We start from the raw sequence: 24,988 nt of genomic DNA on the forward strand, positions 1-24,988 counted from the left end.
TTTAGATGGCGTATGTTTATACGTCCATCTGACGTCATTGGTAGGTTTTATTCGTTATAAAAATGCGGAAATGACATCAAAATGACGTAACGGAGCCCAAAATCCCACCAGACGAACTTAGCTTTAGTTTAAAGCGTAATATCATCTCTTTAGTAAAATCCAGTTTAATCGCGACATTAAATAACAAGATTTTGCACCAAAATGGTTTATAAATTGTATAAATATTTGTAAATACGATTATATAAACAACAAAAAAAAAACTTGTATACTGCACACGAAGGTAAGTAAAGTATCTTGAGATTCTACCAAGTATTTGGGGATTGGTAAATAATTTTATTTTTCAGGTAAAAATCCCATACCAATTAGGAAAAATATATATAAGAGTAACTCAGCTTTAAGTCTGTTTAATCATCTGAACTTTCTTCAAAAAGATTCAAAAAAAGGAAAGAAAGAAAAACTTTAATGTTGAAAAATTCTATAACTTCAAAAGGATGATGATAAAGAAGGTAATGATCATATTTCTTTCTTATAATCATATTTATATACAACATGAAATATAATTTAAGATATATTTTATACCTTATTTAGAACACCTGACTGCAGCTTACTGTTGAATATTTCAGTAAGATTCATAAAATATATATATATTTATTTATTTTACTTTTAAGTAATGCAATTTGGAGATGTTTCCTGAATACTTTTCATATTTCATTACTTAAAAAGAAAAATTTGTTTGTTTTACTAGTCAGAAAATTTTTATAACTTAATAATAAAGTTTCATAATTGTTGAAAAGTAACATTTTTTTAGATTTATTTAAATATATTTGCTAAACATTAACGACTTCCATTCGTAATTAGCAAAAAGTAAACAATTTGAAGCAAAAATAATATTTTACGGGCATAATCCAATTAAAATTAAAGATAAACTGAAATTATCATTTCGGAAATTATTTAAGAATAATATTTTTTCATACAAGGACACTTTTATACTCACTTTTCTAAAAAGATAATTATCTGATATAGCGTTAAATTTCAATATACTGTATAGAAATCATTTAAATATCATTCTACTAAAATCAAGAAGCATTACACAGTGACCGTTGTAGGGATCCTGATTCAAATTTGATTCTGACCCCACACTTTATCTTAATCTGGAGTTCTCTAGGGACGAATCTAGAGGGGGCAATAAGGGTGATGGCCACCTAAGATTTACTTCTGGATTCTCTTTTGGTATCATTACACGGTGACTACGCGATGTTATCCTATTCTGATTCGAATCTGATCTTGATCCTGTTACTTTTCGTGGGTCAGAGAAGTGTTATCTATTCCTCGCCCATGTCAGTTGTCTCACTGTGGATCAGGCCTTAATGGGTCAAATTACGGCAATCTATGTAGCATTAATATTCTGATCATCCCATCAACTAATCGATCGTTTAATTAATATTCAAAATCATTTGAACTTGGAGCATTTAATACAATAATTTATATTATTTTTACATTAATAACCATAAATTAAGTAATTTATTCTTATATAAAACATAACACTTTGTCATATGGTAAAACTAAAACACTTATTTTAATGAATTCGTGTTAAGAAAATTTATTAAAGTAATAGCCTAATAATTCTAGCTTAGAAACGAATTTAATTTTTAAAATATAAATTCAAATTAATTTAATACATAAAGTTATAAGTACACTTACTCATTTCTCTTAAATTATTTACACAAATTTACTTTGTATATGCATAATTATAATTCATAAATTGAAAAAAATTCGAATTGAAAAACTCACGCAATAGCCAGAAAGTACACTTTATACATAAAAAAAATCACTTTGTGCCATTTAAAATAACATTTTAAGGAGTCTAAAGTGATTTTTTTTATATCTAAAGTTGTAAGAATGTCGAACACGAATCCGCAGAAAGTCTACTTAAAATGATACCAATAAAAAAATCGATCTTAAACTACCAAACATAAATTCTGCTCTTTAATAATATAAAATAAGTACAAAATTTTCTGTACATTTCTTTGAACAAAACGCAAGACGATAATGTGTGACAGGAGGGTTGTCCTTTAAAGGAAATGACGTAACAGTATCTTTGTCAAGCTCAGCAAACATTTTATGCACAAACGTGCAAAGGTGCAGTAACCTCGCTATTGATAATAGTAAACGTGGTAGTAAGAGGGAACGATCATTCAAAAAGGAAGGAAAAATAACTTCTAACAAGAGAAGGACGAACAGCTCAGCACTGTACTTAATCTTGAATGATGTCAATCGAACATAAATAAATCAATATAAATTCAAAAACTAGCGTGTATAACAGAAATAATACTCGTTCTAACCAGTAATAGCTTTGAATGTATTAAAGTTATTCCATTATTAACTCATTAAATTATACCTTTTTATAACGATTAACATAATTCAAAATAAATTTCCAAAAATTACCAAATGTTTAAAGCAATGTTTACTTATCTTTTCTAGTTTTATTTTAACCGTGGTACTACTAAGAAATATATTTCGGACCTCCTAGGGGATCGCGATCTACCATTTGGTAAAATGTACTTTAAAAAATAATAATAATTTCTTATTATTTAATATTACTTGGAAGACAAAAATCTAGGGAAAAAAAGAAAGAAAAAATATCATTTTTCCTTTCTTTTCTTCTTTTTAGTTGAGAGTAGTTGGCAAACTTATTTGGGAGATTGCCAAAATTTCTAACTACCAGGGATTGGTGTCCCTTTAGGGTAGCTGAAGTTTTCTCATTTGGTAGCACTTCACTTTGAAACTTCTTCATTTTTTTGTTTTATTTCTGCTTTTTCTGCTTTTTTAAGGAAGATTAAAAGCGAATCAAATATGGATTTAAGATATATCAAATTTTTTCCCGACTTTAATGCAAAACAACGTTTATAAATCTGTTGTATAATTAAAATATTTTACTTTCTGACTCCATAATCTAAAAACACGTATTTGTTTTGTTTTAAATTTTGTATTTCTAAGAGTTTGGTTCGTAATAAATCTCAATAATGGATTAAATCTCCTAGAAAACAGCGCAATTTCTTTAAAGGATTTTATTTTATTTATTTTTTTTTAAGAAATTGCGCTGTTTTGTAGATATTTTAAAGAATTCTTTAGAATTTATAAAATTAAAAAGAAAGTCTTAAAAAAATTTCTTTTGGGGATTTTGATCTTTAAAAAATAGAATCGGTATTCCTAGAAAACAGCACAATTTCTTTAAAACATTTTTATTTTTCAGCAGTAAATATTTTAAGCGCCTTTTTCTAAAATTAAAAAAAAAAAAAAATTAAAATAATGTTTAAAATATTCGCGAATCCTTTATTAGAAACTGCACTGTTTTCTAAGGATTTTAGTCCTTCGAAGCAATTGATTAAGGATAAAAAGCCTAGAAAACAGCACAGTTTTTAGCATACATACGTTCTAATAATCACAATATTTGCTCGCTCATGGCTAGGATATTGCATAAAATATACGCAGTCACGAAAGCAATATCATCTCGTATAATACTGTACATTATACAATATCATAAAAGTAAAAATAATTTATAAATATATAAATATTTCTAGCACGGTCGCATTTCTGATTCATGCAATTCCCCGAAGAATGGGAAGAACTTGGACTTCTTTCTTGTCTTTGCGCCTTTACATAAAGATTATTAATATTATTGTTCATCTTCTTGTCCGAAAAAAGTATATAAGTTAAATTTACATTTTTTACTAACTTAGTTATGTTATAAATATATAATAAGTATTGTTATATTGTTCGTTAATTAAAAAAACACAAATTATAATTAACGTGAGGCTTGTTCAACGTTATTTAGTTACTAAAAAATGTAGATGCTGGCGTAAATTCTGTAATTAGAATTGGTTCTTTGTTGTATTTTATACTTAAAGTGGTAAAAAAAATAATGAAAATTTATGAAATCATATTTTATTTTTAAGTAAATTCCTTTAGACAAATATTAAAATTGATGTTGAAAAATAATATTCGAGAAAGTTCAATAATTCTCTCGTCTTCTTCTGGAAAAACCTCCAGGATTTTTGCTGATGATGAAAATGAAAATATCGAACTTTCAAGGATATGTTTTTTTAAAAATAAAATTTTAAAAATTTAATAATATTGAAAGAAATAAGAAGAAATTAACTCGTATTGAATTTAATATTGGAAAAATATTCTTGTTTAAAAATACTTTTTTGTACTGTATATTGATTACGATCTTTTCATTTTCCATTTCTTTTTTTTATATTTTTAAAGTAATATATAAATTTAATAATAATAATTTGCAATATTTTTATTATTTTAAACCAAATTTAACGCTGATTAGAACATCTACAGACTGGATAAATACGGGATAAGTATTGATGTGCGGATAGTTTCGAGGAAGAAATATTGAAAAATTTGAAGTAAAATTGTAAAAAAACCGTAGTTTGTTCGGTTAATTAGTTATAATTTGAATATTTTTAAAAATAAGTATACTAAAATTTGTTTAGTTTGATGTTTTGATAGTCGAAAATGGTATCGAATAGCGCTCGTTATTGAATAGTTTCTTCTTTTACCAGCGAAAAATGCATAAATCATTATAAATTAATAGCTTTAGATTCGCCGAACATAATTTACTACAAGAATGTAACGAGATATTTTATTTAAAAGACTATTCTTAAACAATTCCGGGCATTTTATTTAAAATTTTCTGCAAAAGAAAGAAAAACATATCCAATTCTTAACCTTGAGGCATCCTCATTAACGTTCGTAATTACTAAATTGTTTTAATCTTCGACCTTCAGTTAAATTAACTATTAATCATTTATTTAAGATATCCGTTAATTGCTTCGACTGTTCTTCAAAATTTTTGAAGATTTTTGTTTGAAATTCGTTCCGAAATCAAATTAAACTTAATGACGATAATGATAATGTTTGTTTGGCATTAATTAAAATTAAACTGTAAACAGAATTTCACTCAAAAGTTTATATGATTAGAAATAACTCGAGTATAATATAATATGATAAATTATAAGTAAATAGATTTAACACATCTTCGAGTCTGGTATGCAAATTAGTTCGTTCGAAACGTTCTTTACAGTTTTATTAATTAAAGTTTAAAAGTTTTGATTAGAAAAGTTGAATAAGTCGGAAAAATTGGATCTTAAACTCCAGTGAAACTATTTTTAAGATTAAAAAAGTCACTAATTAAACCTTGCTTTAACGTTGTTGAACTTCGGAGCGTGTTTATGAACATTGAAGAACTTTGGAATTATATTTTTTTTACGCTATATTATGTTTACGTTGCGTTAAAACATTAGTTTAAATGTTTTATTCAAATCACAATTTGTACAAAGTTCATTTTCTAAATATCTTTAGACCTTCGAGAAGAAAACTTCCCGATGGGGGGAAAACACTTCAAGGCATACCTTCGGGCCTTTCGAGGAAAAACTTCCCCAAGGAACAACTTTAAACCGTATCTTCAGGCTTCGAAGGAGAGAAAAACATTAGAAAAGGTCATATTTAAGCTTTTCAAGAAAACTTTACGAGAAACAGCTCTTTATGACACATTTTTAGGATTTTCAGGGAGAAAACTTTACGTGGAAAATCCCCAACACGTAGGCCTTAGCAGATTCATCTTTAAAACGTTTTACTCTCCTCGAAGATAAGACTCAAACGCCCTAAATTCTTATAGAATGAATTTTAAACACTAAGTCAAACCTCCGAACAACGGACACTGACGGGAACATAAAAAATAGCTGCTATTTGGAGTTTGTGGGCATTTTTGTTAGAAGAAAAAAAGATCCCGATAGAAATGGCCACTGTTTACAGGTGGCTATTATTGGAGGTTTGAAGAAAATACTTCATTTCAGCGATTTAAGCAGTTTAAGTTTATTTTTTAATCTCTGTTTTAGGTGCATTTAAACTTTTTACGTAATAAGTGCAGTTTTTTCTACAAATAATTTAAAAAGACTTTGTTGAAGGTCGAGAGATTTTTATAAACTAATTAATTTTTACTTTCAATTAAGATTTGCTTATTTTTTAAATTTTACATTTAAACTTTACAATTAAAAATAATTATAGAAAAAGAAAAGCGTGAGAACTGAATTTTTGCCCTGATCTTTAATAATAATAATAATAAACATGCTTAAAATTATATAAATGTAAGCTTAATTAAAAGCACATTAAAAACAATAAATCTCATTTTTTAAAATTAAGAATAATAATTAATTTAAAACGTAATTAAATTAATGAATCTTGTTAAAGATTAACCTTTAAAAAATTAGATTTAAAATTAAATATAATTAAACAAAAATTGCATTTTTATTTTAAGAAATTTTTAGTAAAAAAATTAAAAAATGCAAAAAATAATTTTTAAAATACCAAAAAAATAATTAAAACATTAATTAAATAAAATAAAAATTGAATTTTTACTTTTAAAAATTTCAATAAAGAAATAATTAAAAGTAAAATAAGTAAAAAAAATAATAATTCAATTTTTATCAAGTAAAAAATTAAATTATTTTTAAAGAAAATAAAAAATAAATACTAATTAATAACATTTGAAAACTATTTTAAAACATTAAAAGGAAAAAATAAATTCAATTGAGGGACTAACAACATTAAAGAATAATTTAAAAAATAATAAGGATTAAAATGCAATTTAAAATAATAAAATTAAATTAATTTGGTATTTAAATTTTAATAGTTTTTCTTGAAAGATTAAAAAAATCATTAATAAATTTATTCCTTTATTTTATATAATATCTAATTTATTAATATACATAAAAATGCAATTTTTATTTTAAAATAATTTTTAGTTTTCGAAAATAAAAATTTAATTTTATTATGCTTATTTATTTAATTTTTTAAATTAACATTTTATATCTTTATTGCTATTAAATTTTATTTAATTATTTTGTATTTAGAAATTAATATTTTTAAAGGCTAAATCTCGATTAAATTAATTAATTTGATTATATTTTTTAAATAAGATTATTATTAATATAAATAAATATATATTATATATATATTTTATTTTATGCAGGTATAAATGTTACAGCAATGGTTATATCCGTCTGTAGTCCAGGTGCAGGGCAATTTTCCTCTTGTTTTTGTATTAACAGATGTCCCATTCTGTTTCAAGTATTATGGAAGTAAGATAGAATAATTTTTGAAAAATAAGGTTATATAGATTTTGCTTTGATTTAATTTTTTTAAGTTATTTAAATAAATGTAAAGTCCATTATGTATATTATATACACCGGAGGAAAATGTTCGGGAGTGTATTTTTTTTAATATTATATTTTATCTTCTTTCCTTAGAAAAATCAATTCTAAAAAATGTCGGATTTATCACCCCCTTTTTAAAATAGAAATACTTCGGATATCGAATTTACTACTTTCATTTTTTAAAATTCCTTTAAATTTTCGTTTCTGATTTTATTTGGGGTAATTCACTTATTGGAAATTAGGTTTTTATTTCATCAATTGTGTACTATACCCGACAACACCCCTTCAAAAATAGCGCAGAGTATTGGCAAATATTAAAGGTCAAATTCCTGTAAAAAAATTTTTAAATATATAATTTTATAAATTTAAAGTTAAAACGTGTTTTATAAATCTGTTAAAAATTGTTTTAAATTTAAAAAATTTTGCCAAAAATTAGTTTTTGTAGGTGCCGATAGATGGAGGCACATTCTTTGTATATTTTATTCTTCGGTTTATTCTTAGAAAGGATGGTCGTGTTTTCTCTCAGTCAACGAGAAAATCTGGTTTTGGTTGAGAATTTTTTTTTTCTTAGATTTACTAACTAAAAACATTAAATTGTTTACTCAATATTGTTGAGAACGCTAGTGTTTTATAGTATCACGAAACGGATGTTCAGACAATACCTTCTGGTTTTTTGTATTGTTATTATTATCGTTTCATTTTTTATGGACTTCGTACGTAGACAATAATTTTTTATAACAACAACGTAATGACGTCACAATTCCAGGTGTTAAAATGTAACTTTCTAAATTTACAATTATTAAAATTTAAAAGGAAACAAATAAATACAAATTACATTTTTATTGTTGTATTTAAAAATAATACAAATAATAAATTCGATTAATTTTAAACAAAAAAGTTTTAAATATATGTTAGATTTTTAAAGTATTATTTGAAAAAAAATATCAAAATATTTTGAAGTTATTTTTAGTAATAAATTAATATTTTACCGAAGCTGAAGGTTAATAAAATTTAACAGAAAACTTCCGAATTTTTAATTATTAACGGAGGAAAAAAATTGATTTTTTTATTAAAAAAATACAAAAAAAAAGAAAGATGGCAACAACAAAACCAAACGATTTTGACGTGCGCAAGGATATTTATACACCTCGTGGTGTAAAGCGGCTTATAATCAAAACATAACCGTAACGACAAATATTAAAAAACATTGAAATTTTGCGAAAAAATCTGGAAATTTTACGCACTCGCGCGGTCAAATTTGGTACATTTAAGGAAAATATTTGCGTATTTAACGCGTATCCGATTTTGCCGCGCGGGATTATTTTTCGTTTCGGATGGAGACGCGCGGTTTGTGTGTTGCCAGGTTACGGTGGAAAGAACAAAGTAAAATGAGAGAAGACGGAAAACAAGAGTCGAGAAATGTAATGATTTAATTAATTATTGATCGATTAAAATGTTTGTGATCAGATCCTGTTTTATTTTAGTTTACGGTAAGTAAACATCGTATATATTCATTAGTTTTAACGATATTTGTCGGCTGGCAGACGACTATTGACAGCTCCAGTTCGTTTGGTCTGTGCCAGACGAGATTTTATTTATTTATTTATTTGACTTTCTCGTGGTTTATTCCTAAAGGTTAAGGTAAAACACAAGTCCTTATAAATAACTCGCGAATTATAACTTTTTTTTTTCTATATAACTTAATATAAATGTCTGCTTTATTTAATTAAAAATCGATTAATGTGCCGCTTAATAACGCCAATTATCCGAATTTTTTGGCTAATTCGGTTTGTTTTATGCTTTAAATTATAATTAATTGGCTGTTTTTAGTCACGTGATGAATTATTTAGTTTTAAATCGGTCAATTATTTTTTGTTTTTTTGAAATCGGTGACATCACAGCTGAGATGTCGGTAGTTCAGTGTGACGTCACCTATTTGAATTTTTGTTTTGATTTGTTTTATTGTTTGGGTTTAGTGTGTTTATCGTTTTAAAGTTCTCGAGATTTAAATTAATATTTTAATTTTTAAAGAATGATGTATGCTTTTATTATTATTATTATTATTATTATTATTATGTCGACGATAGAATGGGTTTATTGTATGTCTAGAAGTAGAGAAATTATCTGGATTGTTCCTAGTTTCGGAATGTCCAACCGTCGCTCTGCATTTCTCTTTTTGTTACGAAGCCATTTTGCTTCATTTATATCTTTAATAATCCTCTCTGTATCTCATTTTGCTATTTTTAGGATAAAGTTACGCCGGTTTTTCTTTTTTCATTTACGATAAAAGCTTGAAGTACTGGCTCTAATAGGTATTATTCGTATTATATCCGAAATTTTCATAATGATATTTAGTAGAATTATTTTTAAAAATAGGAAAAAAGGCGTATTTTATATTTAATGGATTTTCGCGGACGTTTCTTTCACTGCGCTTCATATCTACTCATGTTAATGAGTCATTTTCATCGATTAGTTTTACCCATATTCATTAGCCGAAACTCATCAGCAACTTCAAAACTGGTTCAATTTTTACTCTTCCAAGTTTCCACCTTTTTTTTGAAACACACTATTATCTGCAAATTACTACTTCGCGCATCTAAAGGTATCATTAGTTTCACCTTTGAGATTCGTTAAATTTTTTATTATTATTTTTTCCATTATTTCTTTTCCTACATTTGAGAAATATTGTAGTAACAAATCTCTTGTCTTGTTTTTTCCCCAAAATTCCAGAATGTTTGAAAAAATGAAAATAAAAAATATACATATATCATTCTCCAAATTCATTAAATTGTTAAATTTGGATGCCCGTCGTAGCTACATTTTAATATTATTCGAAAATTACTCGTGCATGTAATATAAGCATATGATGTGTTTACCAAACAATTCGGTGGTATTTTCTAGTAGATTACACTCGTTCTCAACCCGAATGGGCCTCATATCGTTGAATTCTTTGTTGTAATCGAGTTAAAGACGTTGCCGCGGGTGAAAGTGGATTAAAATGTACCGACCGAAATTAATAAAAATGTCGAAAGTGCGAGATGATTTTTGTTTAATAAAATTATTTCCAGCCGAAAAGTCATTATTACTTCCATCGATTAGTTTTATCAGTTGCGAGTCTTTCTCAAATGTTACGTGATAGTGAGCATTTGGCAAGCGGCCAGCCCTGTTTAATTAGTTATTTTTCCATATTCTATATAAATTCTGTGATTAACTCTTATATTCGATACAATCCTTAAATAGTTTTCCGCCAAATTATTTTTTGAAACCAAATCGTCATTTCGTAAATTGATATTCCATATATTATACGAAGATTTGATTACTAATCTTTTTTTTTCTTCATTTTAGTTGTTTTAGTGGACTGTATAACACTAGACGGGTTACAGTTTGATCCGGTACCACGTGACGTCACAGTTTTTAAAGGGGAGAATGCCGTTTTAGAATGCGGCGTCACACGCCGACATCACATTACCATTTATTGGACTTTGAATGGCGAAACTATCGAGAACAATACGAGAAGATACCAAGAAGACACAAATCTTCGCATACGTCGAGTGGATCCGCAACACGATCTAGGTGAATTCAAGTGTATCGCCATGAATGTTACGTCCGGTGTTTCGTTGGCCAGTCCTCCGGCTCAGCTCAACATCTTGTGTAAGTATAATGTATAGAGTATAACATTCTAGTGTCTTAACGTTTCGCTCGGTTTATTCTCTTCTCGACTCTCACAGGAAAGAACGACGGAATTTTCCCCCCTTGGGTATTCGTCACGGTTTGGTTCCCATCACATACTTGGTTCATTGTAATTGGTTTGGTCAGCTTGTTTAGCCCGGGGCTGACAAGTTCGACTGCTTTCTTCTTTTTAATAGACTTCATTCTGTTATTATTAACATAATTCGGAGTTGAATAGGTTTCAGAAGAAAGGATGCTAATTAATATTCAGCGCCGAATATAAATTTTTAACAAGATAAATGACTCGGTAATCGACTAAATAAACCGTAAACGGCATCCAGTAACCATAGTCCGTAATTTTAGTTCCGCCAATCGACGGTGACCCTTTCGATTGTTATTGTAAAAGATTTCGAGTTCCGCCCATTTTTATGCATTAAGGAAAGTTAATGAGAACTTTTTTTAACAGGGATCGGGGACTCTGCCAAAGTTCAGCTGCACAGTCCCTATAATTTAGAAGAATTGAACGAAGGTGACGAATTAGTTTTGAGGTGTAAGGTGGAAGGAAGTCCAGAAATATCGTTCGAATGGTATCATAACGGTATAAGGCTCTTCAGGAACGAAAGAGTTTCTTTTAGAAACAAACGTCTGCACATTGCCTCGCTATCGCCTCAAGATAACGGAATATACTCGTGTAGAGCCGTCAACAAAGCCGGTGCTGCCGAAAGCGAAGAAAACTTTCCACTCATTTTACCAAGTAAGTTTCACTTTATGGAAATGAGATGCATAAAATGCGATAATTCACTTATTTTACTCTCCTTATGCCAGGCAAAAACGCTGCGAGAATCGTGCAACTACCCAAAGACGTTATTGTAAAGAAAGGTAAAAACGTACGATTTGATTGTGTGTACGAAAATGCGGCAGTCGTCGAATGGTACGTTCAGAATAAGGATGTCCCATTGGTTAACGGTACCAGGTGAGTGTTGGTCGGTTGCTATAGTTACTACAATAGTAGGGACGTGAGTCGAATATCCCATGGGTACTATTTTCTCTCTCGAAACGAGGGGTTATCTCTATACATTAAATTTGGGGAAGGGAATGCCCGCGTTAGCTGCGGGCGTTGGACAGCGTTTAAAGCGTTAATGGAAGCCGACTGTTATCTATCTCGGCTACTTTTCATTCGTGAGCCGAATAGGAAACATATCTTAATGGAAAACACGCATCTTATTTTTCCTACAAAAGGATTAATTTAAATACGCGATGTGACGTATTTCGCTTTATTTCACAACTGTTTGACTCCTTTCAAGTATTTCAGTTCGGTAAATTCTTAGATTGGAAAACTCCTCGTTTATAGGATACTAGCTGACCCGGCCACACGTTGTTGTGGCTCAAAATGTATCTATTATAAATGTATAACACTTCTCTCGCAGGAAGGAATTTCAAAAAATCCCTTCTTAGTGTACATTCTCTTGACGAACCCTATTAAAACGCAAAAAACCGCATGCAAAATAGTATAAATAGAAGCCGAGTTCTTCACAGTAAGCCTTAATCTTGTCCCTTTCCCCGCTGGGGAATATCGAAAAATCCCTTTTTAGTGTATATTCTGTTGACGTAACCTATTAAAACGCAATTAAAAACGCAAAAAACCGCATGTAAAATAAAATAAATAAAAGCCGAGTTCTTCACAGTAAGCCTTAATCCTGTCCCTTTCCCCGCTGGGGAATATCGAAAAATCCCTTTTTAGTGTATATTCTGTTGACGTAACCTATTAAAACGCAATTAAAAACGCAAAAAACCGCATGTAAAATAGAATAAATAGAAGCCGAGTTCTTCACAGTAAGCCTTAATCCTGTCCCTTTCCCCGCTGGGGAATATCGAAAAATCCCTTTTTAGTGTATATTCTGTTGACGTAACCTATTAAAACGCAATTAAAAACGCAAAAAACCGCATGTAAAATAGAATAAATAGAAGCCGAGTTCTTCACAGTAAGCCTTAATCCTGTCCCTTTCCCCGCTGGGGAATATCGAAAAATCCCTTTTTAGTGTATATTCTGTTGACGTAACCTATTAAAACGCAATTAAAAACGCAAAAAACCGCATGTAAAATAGAATAAATAGAAGCCGAGTTCTTCACAGTAAGCTTTAATCCTGTCCCTTTCCCCGCTGGGGAATATCGAAAAATCCCTTTTTAGTGTATATTCTGTTGACGTAACCTATTAAAAACGCAAAAAACCGCATGTAAAATAGAATAAATAGAAGCCGAGTTCTTCACAGTAAACCTTAATCCTGTCCCTTTCCCCGCTGGGGAATATCGAAAAATCCCTTTTTAGTGTATATTCTGTTGACGTAACCTATTAAAACGCAATTAAAAACGCAAAAAAACGCATGCAAAATAGAATAAATAGAAGCCGAGTTCTTCACAGTAAGCCTTAATCCTGTCCCTTTCCCCGCTGGGGAATATCGAAAAATCCCTTTTTAGTGTATATTCTGTTGACGTCACCTATTAAAACGCAATTAAAAACGCAAAAAACCGCATGTAAAATAGAATAAATAGAAGCCGAGTTCTTCACAGTAAGCCTTAATCCTGTCCCTTTCCCCGCTGGGGAATATCGAAAAATCCTTTTTAGTGTATATTCTGTTGACGTAACCTATTAAAACGCAATTAAAAACGCAAAAAACCGCATGTAAAATAGAATAAATAGAAGCCGAGTTCTTCACAGTAAGCCTTAATCCTGTCCCTTTCCCCGCTGGGGAATATCGAAAAATCCCTTTTTAGTGTATATTCTGTTGACGTAACCTATTAAAACGCAATTAAAAACGCAAAAAACCGCATGTAAAATAGAATAAATAGAAGCCGAGTTCTTCACAGTAAGCCTTAATCCTGTCCCTTTCCCCGCTGGGGAATATCGAAAAATCCCTTTTTAGTGTATATTCTGTTGACGTAACCTATTAAAAACGCAAAAAACCGCATGTAAAATAGAATAAATAGAAGCCGAGTTCTTCACAGTAAACCTTAATCCTGTCCCTTTCCCCGCTGGGGAATATCGAAAAATCCCTTTTTAGTGTATATTCTGTTGACGTAACCTATTAAAACGCAATTAAAAACGCAAAAAACCGCATGTAAAATAGAATAAATAGAAGCCGAGTTCTTCACAGTAAGCCTTAATCCTGTCCCTTTCCCCGCTGGGGAATATCGAAAAATCCCTTTTTAGTGTATATTCTGTTGACGTCACCTATTAAAACGCAATTAAAAACGCAAAAAACCGCATGTAAAATAGAATAAATAGAAGCCGAGTTCTTCACAGTAAGCCTTAATCCTGTCCCTTTCCCCGCTGGGGAATATCGAAAAATCCCTTTTTAGTGTATATTCTGTTGACGTAACCTATTAAAACGCAATTAAAAACGCAAAAAAACGCATGAAAAATAGTATAAATAGAAGCCGAGTTCTTCACAGTAAGCCTTAATCCTGTCCCTTTCCCCGCTGGGGAATATCGAAAAATCCCTTTTTAGTGTATATTTTGTTGACGTGACCTATTAAAACGCAATTAAAAACGCAAAAAACGCATGAAAAATAGTATAAATAGAAGCCGAGTTCTTCACAGTAAGCCTTAATCTTGTCCCTTTCCTCGCTGGGGAATATCGAAAAATCCCTTTTTAGTGTATATTCTGTTGACGTAACCTATTAAAACGCAATTAAAAACGCAAAAAACCGCATGTAAAATAGAATAAATAGAAGCCGAGTTCTTCACAGCAAGCCTTAATTTTGTCCCTTTCCCCGCTGGGGAATATCGAAAAATCCCTTTTTAGTGTATATTCTGTTGACGTAACCTATTAAAACGCAATTAAAAACGCAAAAAACCGCATGTAAAATAGAATAAATAGAAGTTGAGTTCTTCACAGTAAGCCTTAATCCTGTCCCTTTCCCCGCTGGGGAATATCGAAAAATCCCTTTTTAGTGTATATTCTGTTGACGTAACCTATTAAACCGCAAAAAACGCATGCAAAATAGTATAAATAGAAGCCGAGTTCTTCACAGTAAGCCATAATCCTGTCCCTTTCCCCCCACTGGGGGGAATTTCGACATGTATATTATATAAAAACACGTGCGTATTCGAATGCAACGTTGTGTCAAAATTTCAAAGGAATCGGTAGGAACAAACGAACGTTATATTTTATTTATATAGATAGATAGAAAATGATCTGCTTTAGTCCATTCTCACAGAAAAGCAGAATGCCTCACAGAAAAGCAAACTTAGGTCGTCGGAAGTTAGCGCCATCTGTTGCACATAAAAGCCTTAATCCATATATAAATATATTTTTGAAGGGGGGAAATGGTGGTCTTCACATGTGCCAGAAACCTTCGTGGGAGTGTATTAAACAACTTCCCGAAGTTTCATGGCAATCGGATAAATGGTGTGGTAGTGCATGAAGGACAAACACACACACACACACACACACACACACAGACATACATTCATTTTTTATATATAGATATGAATGGAATTTTAATTCCTCTTCAGATTCTCCAAAGATAATTTTTATGCTAATTTAACGAAATCTCTGTCTTTGACTGTGTCAAAATTAATTTTCTTTAATATCGACGTTAACTTTATAACGCCGAGTAATAGTTTTAAGTGGAGTTAGCGTGAGTTATTCATTTTCGTGCGTGGTTTAGATTTTTATTAATTAGAAAAGAGTCGAGTGATCATTAATTAGACTTTTATAACTCGCAAACGGTAACTTAAATAAAATAATCCATTAAATTCACTTCAAATTACTTAAATGGTGCATCATTGAAAGCGCCATGCACTTGAATTAATGAACATTTAATGAAATAAAACAGTAAATTTTAAACATCTTATTTTATATTTAAACCAATATTTTAAAATATTGAATTTCAAATTAATTATACTCTATCGTTTCCTATTTTAATGGAATTCTTTCAAATTTTGGAGTGTGTTTCTTTGTAAAATTTGTTATGTCAGTATCGGAGTTTACACGTTTTAACATTAAAGATTAAATGAAAAAAAAGAACCTCCCTCTCGTATTGGAGTATCGATAATGTTAGAAACACGCGATATTTTAATAAATAAAAAATGAGACGACGTCTTATTCGGATGGGGGAAATATTTCACGTAATTTCGAATAACATGCTCGAGTTCTATGAATTTTCTAGTAATGGAAAACTGTGGAAAAAGAAACAGAACTAATTTTGATATTCTTTGAGACCAGAATAATTCCGCGAATTTACGAACTAAATATAATTGTTGCTGTATTCTCTAGTTAGATTAAAAATGTTGCGAGAAAATATTGAACGTTAATTTCGGCTATAGAAGCCTTGATGTTAATTAAAAATGATACTCGACGCACAAAACTTTTCCTAAGAAGTTACGACGTATTTAATTACGTTTAAGTGAACTCGTCGTTAAGAAATACGATTGATAATAATTCTTTACATGAAAACTATTTGTGTATACGATGCGACGGTGATTTATGCACCAGTTGCATTCTTGAGGGCGCCGGTATACGAAGATTGACGTAAATTAAGTATAATTATTCCTAAAGAAATACTCGCATATCCGGCAAAAGCATAAATAATCACGGATGTAACAGTTTTCGGTTTACATAAGGATTTTTGAAATACTTAACATAAATTAAATGAAACTTGTAACGAAACTTTATATGTACAGTACTGTGTGAAGAGATTTAACTGAATTCGTTTGCATACTGCGAAGATAATCTGCAGTTATTATTGATAAATGCTGCAATGTTTTTATTTTTTCAGCTTCCAGTCAATTAATTCTGTACATTTTTTACTTTCCCGGCTCCGTTATAGGCTATACAACAGAGGGAAAGTATGGCCATCGGTCAAAAATGACCCCACTCAAATTTTAACCTTTTTGGACTCAGGAGACTGAAACGTCCGAAAAAAAATTCAGAGGTTTATCTGAATGTTTGTGTGTGGGGGGCGCACGATTTTGTTCACTCTATTTGAAGCTTAATAACTCCAGTGCTTTCTGTCGAAAATTTCTGAAATTTTGCAGGGTGGTTTGTGTATTGGGAGATCGATGCTATTAAATTTTGGTGATTAAAGATCGACTGGGTAGGAGATAAAGGAATCGAGTGTATCTCCACTAGGGTCGGACTTAATGACGATTTTACTCGTTATTAGCATTTACTGTTTTTTTTTTTCCTTTATAAAACCTGTCCCTATCCTGGAATTAAGCTTTTTGCCATTTTATAATAATTAAAAATATAAAAATTTGTAATAATAAAATATGATAACAAATGGCGCCACACGCGCAGTTTAGTGTTTCCGGGAAAGTTAGCAGTTGTCTCGTTGCTGGATCTTTTTTCATTCTGTGTGAACATATAGAGCAAAATTATTTTAATTTCTGCGTGTATAATATTTATTTATTGTTAATCGCGTAAATCCCGATTTTTTGCCGTTTTAAAACAAAAACTGTTGATTTAAAAAAATAAATTTCTATCGCATGATTTAAAACACTTAAAATATTTGAAGAATTTGAAGACTTCTGCTAAGAATTTAAAGTCTTAGCAGAAATCTTACCCGTTTACGAGATAACATTCAGTTTGCTTAGCACATCTTTTTCAAATTAAGCATACCGGTGCGGAGGTTTATCTCGAAGTTATTTTGAGGATTGCCGATCGTAAAAGCCACGTTTCCTCCCTATTTTATTTATATTTTACTTTAATTCGAGTACTTTATTTGTATCGGTCTATATTATTTCGTTTAAATATTAAAAATTCACATCGATTTTGAGTATTTCCCTATCACTACCGATGATAAATTAGCGTAAGAAGCAAGTTTAATCGATCTCCGCGCTTATATTATTTTATAATTATATAATTAATCGAAAAGTTTAACGGAAAACTCAACATATTTTAGACTTTATAATTCTTGTTTATTTAGAACGAAGATGTATGGGTTTACCCACCTAACGTTGCCATTAGAGTGCATTTTTGATCTTAAAATTTATTGAAAACTTGTGAAATCAGATACGGGATAATTCAATAACTCTCCATAATATGCTGTTGTTTGAATGGAAAGAGTTATCTTTCACTTTACTTATAAAATAAGGAAACATATAAACAGTTTATGCTATCAATATTTATCAATATTATTGTAGAAAGATAAATTTACAGAAAAATTGCCTTTGCTCTGCGCCTATGTCGAAAGTATCAAAGGGCACATGTTCCTTCCTATCTTTAAGTATATAAAAATAAAGTATGCTATAAATAAGAGTGTTGTAGCTTAAAAAATTAATCTTTAACGGAAAATAAAGTGAAAAAGTTCATTTTATTATCATAAAAGAGCATAAATATAGCAAGAAAATAACGCTCGAAATTTCCGTAATTTAATAAATTCGTTATAATATGAGTACGATCTTGATCTTTTCGTCTACATTTTTAGCGTACTTTCCATTAAAATCGCGTTTTTATAACGTATTTAATTTTTCTGTGCATACATATCTATACTTCTATACTAATATATAAAGAGGTAACTAAGTTTGGTTGTAACAGGTAATCTCCGAAACTACTCATCCGGTTTCAAAAATTCTTTTATCAATATTTAGAATGGACCTTCAGGGTGGACATAGGCTATATATTATTCCGTTAAACATTCATATAAGTTAAAAGATATCATCTAGGATTAAGGCTTTTATGTCCAACAGATGGCGCTAACTCCGACGACCTAAGTTTGCTTTTCTGTGAGGATGGTCTAAAGCAGATCATTTTCTATCTATCTATATACAGAAAAATGTAACATTCGTTTGTTCCTACCGATTCCTTTGAAATTTTGACACAACGTTGCATTCGAATACGCACGTGATTTTATATAATATACGTGTCGAAATTCCCCACCCACCGGGGGAGATGGACGGGATTAAGGCTTACTGTAAAGAACTCGGCTTCTATTATGCTATTTTAGATGCGGTTTTTTGCGTTTTAATAGGGTACGTCAACAGAATATACAGGTATTTTCCGATATTCCCCCGCGGGGAGAGGGACAGGAATAAGACTTACTATAAAGAACTCTGCTTCTATTTATACTATTTTAGATGCGGTTTTTTGCGGTTTTGATTGCGTTTTAACAGGGTTCGTCAAGAGAATGTACACTAAGAAGGGATTTTTTAAAATTCCCCCCACGGGGGAAGTTTTATACATTTATAATAAATACATTTTGAGCCACAACAACGCGTGGCCGGGTCTGCTAGTTGTCTATATAGAGAAAGAGACATCTGTATCCAAGACATCAATTTTGATCAATATACAAAGCATACAGGTGCTTCAAAATAATTGTGGGATAAAAGAGAAGGAATATAATTTTTGGAATAGTCCAATAATTGAAGTGGAAGTTACCATTATTTTCTCTTTGCATCATGTTATATTCTAGACATAAGCATCCATATATATGCATGTGTATGAGTTAAAAATTATCTTTTTGAATTAAAAAATATATTTGGAATTTATAAAATACATAAATTGTTTATACACTCTTTTGATAGTTGTTATCAGTTAATTGTAATTGGTTAAAATTTTGAAACTATTCTGTATATAACCATGTAAGTTAACTATATTGTTCATTACTGAATATTTAATAATACTTGTATTTATAAATTCAAAGAATTTGGTGTAACAAATCTTTTTCAATGTCAAGATAATGCCAATTGAGATAAAGACAAGACTGTATACAGAATAAAGTTCTAAAAGGGTTGAAAAATTTTCTGATATTTTTTATCGTTGATTTAAAATTTTATGCAAAGTATTGTAGGGTAGAAATTTGTCAGTGTAACATAACAATGTAAGTAATAATTGTTACAGTTAAAGTTTAAGTTAAAATGCTAATATGTATTTTATACATGTAGCATAACAAATAAAGGAAATCAAATTACTAAGTTTACATCCTTTAAGCTTGTCCAAAGAACTTTTTATTATGTTGTATTTTCAATGGAGGAACTGAAGATGCACTGCATCTATAAGTTTGTAAATATAAATAATTTATATTATTTGTCTTTTAATTTTATAATGTATTAGCTGTTGCCCGCGACTTCGCCCGTCTGGATTTTGCAAGCAAACACCATTTATATTCAGTATTTCAACAACCATAGCAATTGTTATATAATACGTACCACTGAGAATGATGAGAATTGCTAAGAATCAAACGAACTGTTTTCAATTTGATTGATTTTCTGGAACGTTTACAATCGTTCTATAATCGAACGAATATGCAATAACAAATTCAAATTTAAAACCTGTTCGAACATTTGGTTAAAAAATTGAAATATATAAAAATATTTATAACAATGTCTGAAATGTTATCAATTAATATACCTAAGTACTCAATGAAGACAAAACGTAGTTGAATACAAAAAATCACATCTAAAATAGTACAGTAGAAGCCGTTCTTCAGGTTAAGCCTTAATCCTCTCCCTCTCCCCCATGGGGGAATTTTCAAAAATCCCTTCTTAGTGTGTATTTTCATGATGTACTCTAACTGTGCACAAAATTTCACCTCTTTAGGTTCAGCAGTTTGCTCTGGGCAATGATGAATCAATCACTCAGTCAGTCAGTCAGTCAGGACAAGTAATTTTATATATTTAGATTATTCTTGTTTTAGTTTAATTCTGATTGTCTTTATTTTACATTTATTTTATTATCTTGGGGTTTACTGATGCACTTATCAAATGCTATTGAGCAGTATCTGTAAAATTTAATAAATAAATAAATTAATTAAAATACTTTATAAAAAATAAAATATAATAATCATATAAAATTATTAATTAATCAGAGAAATTGTAATAAAATATAATTAAATAGCTAAATTAATAGTTAAATATTATAACTATTATCCCACTTTTACTAGATTTAAAAACTTAAAATAAGGTGGACATTCATCAAGAACATGGTACTAAAGATAAACAATTACCTTAAATTGTTTAAAAAAAGATATTAGTATTGTAAAGGGAAAACAACAGTCTTTGACAGATGCCATCAGATTAAATATAGATTATAATTGTGTGACAGACATGCAGTCCAATACTATCTTATTTTTTTCTTCTATTTTAACAACTAAATGAACTTGTTTATACTTATTAAATGTAATTATATTTCATTCCAATGTTAAAAATGCAATTACATTGATCAAATATTGTTACGATTGTTTCAACATCTTATCATATTTTATTTTGCCAATCTTAGGTTCACCATATATTCTAATGGAACTCTGTTTATTTCTAATGTCGATGATCACGATGAAGGTATTTACCGGTGCGTTGGCATTAGCGCTCTTAGCAAAGATGCACCGCAGCAGACTTATATTGCCCATCTATATATTGCTTGTAAGTTTATTTTTATTAATTTAATAATTTGAAACTATTAATATTACTCAATATTCAGTTGTTTAGTTTAATTTACTGTTATTGCAAAATTTATTTAAATGAATTTTTATATTAGACTATTTTTATTGTATTTATAAATTACAGTAAATTGGATCTATATTACTTTTGAAAATCATTGATATGTTACAATATACTGAAATTTCAAATGTATTTAAAATGTTTTACTTTATAAAACATTTCAGATACATTAGTAAAATACTTTATATGTACATAAATATACATATAAAGTATTGAAAACATGCATTTAAATTCATCTAAAATATAAATATATATTTTATTTTAGTTTATATACATATAACTTAATGAATGGGAAAAATATTATTTTTATAATACAGTTGATTCCACTTAATTGGGACACATTGGGAATAATCCATTTTGGCCCAATTAAGCGGCTGCCCCAATTAAACAAACTAATAATAAATTTAAAATAAAATATGTAATATGTAGGTAAATAAATAAGTAAGTAAAAATAATAATTAGGTACCTATTTTAATGCTTTATTAAACCAAAATACAGAAAATATTTGTACTATAAATTAGCCAGACTCACGTTGATAGATAACTAATTCACATCATACTAGTACCAAATACAGTATTAGTAGTGACATACACAAGGGTTGACCGTTCAATTCGTTCCTGTTTGAACTATTTTTCCTTTCTCCATTTTTAGTACATCACTAGGGAGAACTAGGGAAACCCTTGTGCACGTCACTAGGGAGAACTACATCACTAACATTGTTTATATGTTTCATATTTATATGTCACTTTACATTAGTCCCAAAACATATCTATTCCTTTTAATGGTGAAATGTTTCATTCATAGATTGTTTCTTTTTTTATGAAAATTAAAGGTATCACAAATTTTTGTAGAAAATATACTGAAAAAGTTTAAAATACATTTTTGGTCCATTCTTTTATTTATTTTTCCTACTTTTGAATTAAATAGCATTAGATTGAACTAAAGTCTATATTCTCGCAGAAAGAGGATTAGTAGTAGATTATTGGCTAATGAGGATGAAGTGATTATAATATAGGAGAAATCTAAAGATTCTAGCATCTAACAGCAAGAGTTTGTAAAGTTTTTGTGCCAATGTACATTTCTTAAAGATTCTAATACAGAACTCCTAATAATCATTATATGATTATTAGGAGTTCTGTATTAGAATCTTTAAAAAATATCCATTAACATAGAACTTCTAATAATCATTATATAATTATTAGGAGTTCTATGATAATGGATATTTTTTAAAGTAAAAATAAAAATTGGTATTTGAATCTTGAATAAATGAGCATTCCTTTGAAATTTATTGTTATTAATCAGATACATGAGTTATCTCTGTTCAACCGCTAATCATTAACTTCAAAAAATAAAAATGTACAATAAAAGTTATTACTGTTTTATAATAAAATTATACAAAATAAAACCTTTAGCAAATATTTTAATGTTTATGAGTTTGTAATAAAAATTAACAGCTTTGCCATGTAATGGTGCAATACAAAAAGTTAAAGTGCAAAATGTGGTTATCACTTTCAGTTTTTAAAAGTCATACAAAAATGTATTATTTAACACTTATGTTTTATGAAGTAGAAATGTCTTATATATTGCAAAAATGATAGTAAAATGAATTTAATAATACTTAAAAATCATTCAAGAGACCTAACCTAACCTAAAAGATTACAATTAATAATTTGCATGTTTTACTTACATTCATTAAATAGATATTAAACTCGATAATACAAATGCCTTTGAACCTCAAGTACCACCCGGCGAAATTACCATCGTGCCACGAAACGATATGTATGAAGTGACTTGTATTAGAGTGGATGGACGTCCTAAATCCAAAATGTGGTGGGAAAATCCATCGGGGCACGTCATCAGTGACAGTGGCAGAATACGAGTCGACGACACGCGTCTCATCATCAGCAGCGCAAAAAGAAATGATTCTGGTAATTACACATGCGTAGCAGAAAATATAGCCGGAAGAATCAAAAATTTTATAAATTTACAAGTCACAGGTATGAATCAGATTTATTTCATATTCTATTCCTTACTGTTACTTATTTTGACCTGTGAATAAATTTCTTTAAAACCATTGTGCTGCCGTTAAAATAATTTTAATTTACACATAGGAAACTTAATATTTCATAGTTTCCGACGTATGATGTCTATGTTGTATAATCATAGACATCATATGACATTAATTGTCTATAATTAAACTTATAATAATTATATTACATTTAGTGTATAACTGATGTGAAAATTATAGGCATTATACTTATGTAATTTTCATATCAGTTGCTTCATTAAGCTTATATAATTAAATTGAATTATTTTTGTTTCAGTAATATTAAGAAAATGATTTCTTGTTTCAGTCACTCAATATTAATATATGTTTATGTTGAACTTTCTACTTTGTTGTTATTGAATTATAAATTATGTAATAAATAAATGGTATTAAAAAAACAAATTTTAGTTTATATATTAATACATTTAATATAAGTTATGAATATTGTCATTAGAAATTGATCATTACTAATATTTAATACATTGAATATATACCATATTTCCATGCAAATAAGAGCATGCTTTTATATGTAAAAGTCACTTGTTTTTGCAATTTTGAAACACATCCTGCTTTGCTTATAAGAGTGTACTTGCATGTAAGAGCATGATCACATATAAGACATGATTTGAAATGTGAGGAAATAAAGTATATTGGAAGGTTTTATACTATAAGGAATAATTAAAAGTTATCTTAAAAGTTTGTTACTTTTAAATTTGGGACAAAATTAATGTAATCAGTACAAATTTTAAAATTATCTCAAAAATACAGTAGAGCGTCATTTATCCGAAAGCCGGTTAACCGAAAGCTTTCCAGTTGGACTGTGTCGTGCTGAATCAAACGCTTTTGATACTAGATTAACTTCTAAAGTATAATTTTTTGTTTTTATATTTTTCAATATATTTACTTTGTTTGTACAAAATAAAGAAATAATTTTTAACGATACAATAGCCTCGATTATTATTATAAAAATTTTCGTTAGGCTTAAAATTGACGAAAATTCAACACGAAGCGACACGCAACGAAGAAAAATTTAAACATCGGATAGGTTAATATATTTTTTTGTACATAATCGGTTATCCGAAAAAATCAGTTATCCGGACAACCCCAGTCCCCAATTGATTTGGATAAACAATGCTCTACTGTAATTTGAATGCAGTATGTATTTTAGATTCTAGATTTACTTTTTTAGAGAAAGAGAAGGAAGGGAAGGAAAGGAAAGAAATAAAAAAACAAGAAAAATTGAGTTTAATTTAAAAAGACAAAATTTCTGTATTGTATTTTAAATGCTTCAAAATTAAATAATGGAATTTTGTCATGATGGATTAAATTTTCATAGGGTTGCAAACAAAAATAATTTTAAAAATCTTGAATGTCAGAGTGTTCACATTATGGCCGCGTTTCTTTATGCAGCAAGAGTGTAGCGAAATGACGTCACGAGCAATATTGGCCAATTAGAAACCAGTTTCAGTGTGTTCGCTGTAAAGTGCTTCTCGAGCACTGCATAAAGAAACGCGGGATATGTTACTTACTTTGTGTTCCTACTACTAAAAAAGGAACTGTTAGATAATACTCTTCAAAATACATGTAGTGTAATTACAGTTCTTTGAT

At 29.3% G+C, this 24,988-nt stretch overlaps 1 protein-coding gene across 2 annotated transcripts in view; it reads left to right on the top strand.

Annotated features, from left to right (window-relative positions):
• Positions 1 to 93: 93 nt before the first annotated feature.
• Positions 94 to 24,988, top strand: part of LOC136988104 (inactive tyrosine-protein kinase 7-like) — a 35,542-nt gene continuing 10,647 nt past the window's right edge. The window contains exons 1-7 of one of the 2 annotated variants that reach the window (XM_067285921.1): positions 94 to 280; positions 345 to 506; positions 10,572 to 10,877; positions 11,362 to 11,649; positions 11,721 to 11,868; positions 21,116 to 21,255; positions 23,034 to 23,330. In XM_067285921.1, coding sequence (XP_067142022.1) covers positions 10,820 to 10,877; positions 11,362 to 11,649; positions 11,721 to 11,868; positions 21,116 to 21,255; positions 23,034 to 23,330 — 931 coding nt within the window. In that variant the 5' untranslated portion in view covers positions 94 to 280; positions 345 to 506; positions 10,572 to 10,819. Of the gene's footprint in view, positions 281 to 344; positions 507 to 8,428; positions 8,717 to 10,571; positions 10,878 to 11,361; positions 11,650 to 11,720; positions 11,869 to 21,115; positions 21,256 to 23,033; positions 23,331 to 24,988 lie in introns of those variants that run through there. The other variant, XM_067285920.1, reaches the window with a different exon arrangement.

This window comes from Centruroides vittatus, unplaced genomic scaffold (assembly GCF_030686945.1).
Source record: "Centruroides vittatus isolate TY-2023 unplaced genomic scaffold, ASM3068694v2 scaffold_3046, whole genome shotgun sequence".
NCBI classification, from domain to species: domain Eukaryota; kingdom Metazoa; phylum Arthropoda; class Arachnida; order Scorpiones; family Buthidae; genus Centruroides; species Centruroides vittatus.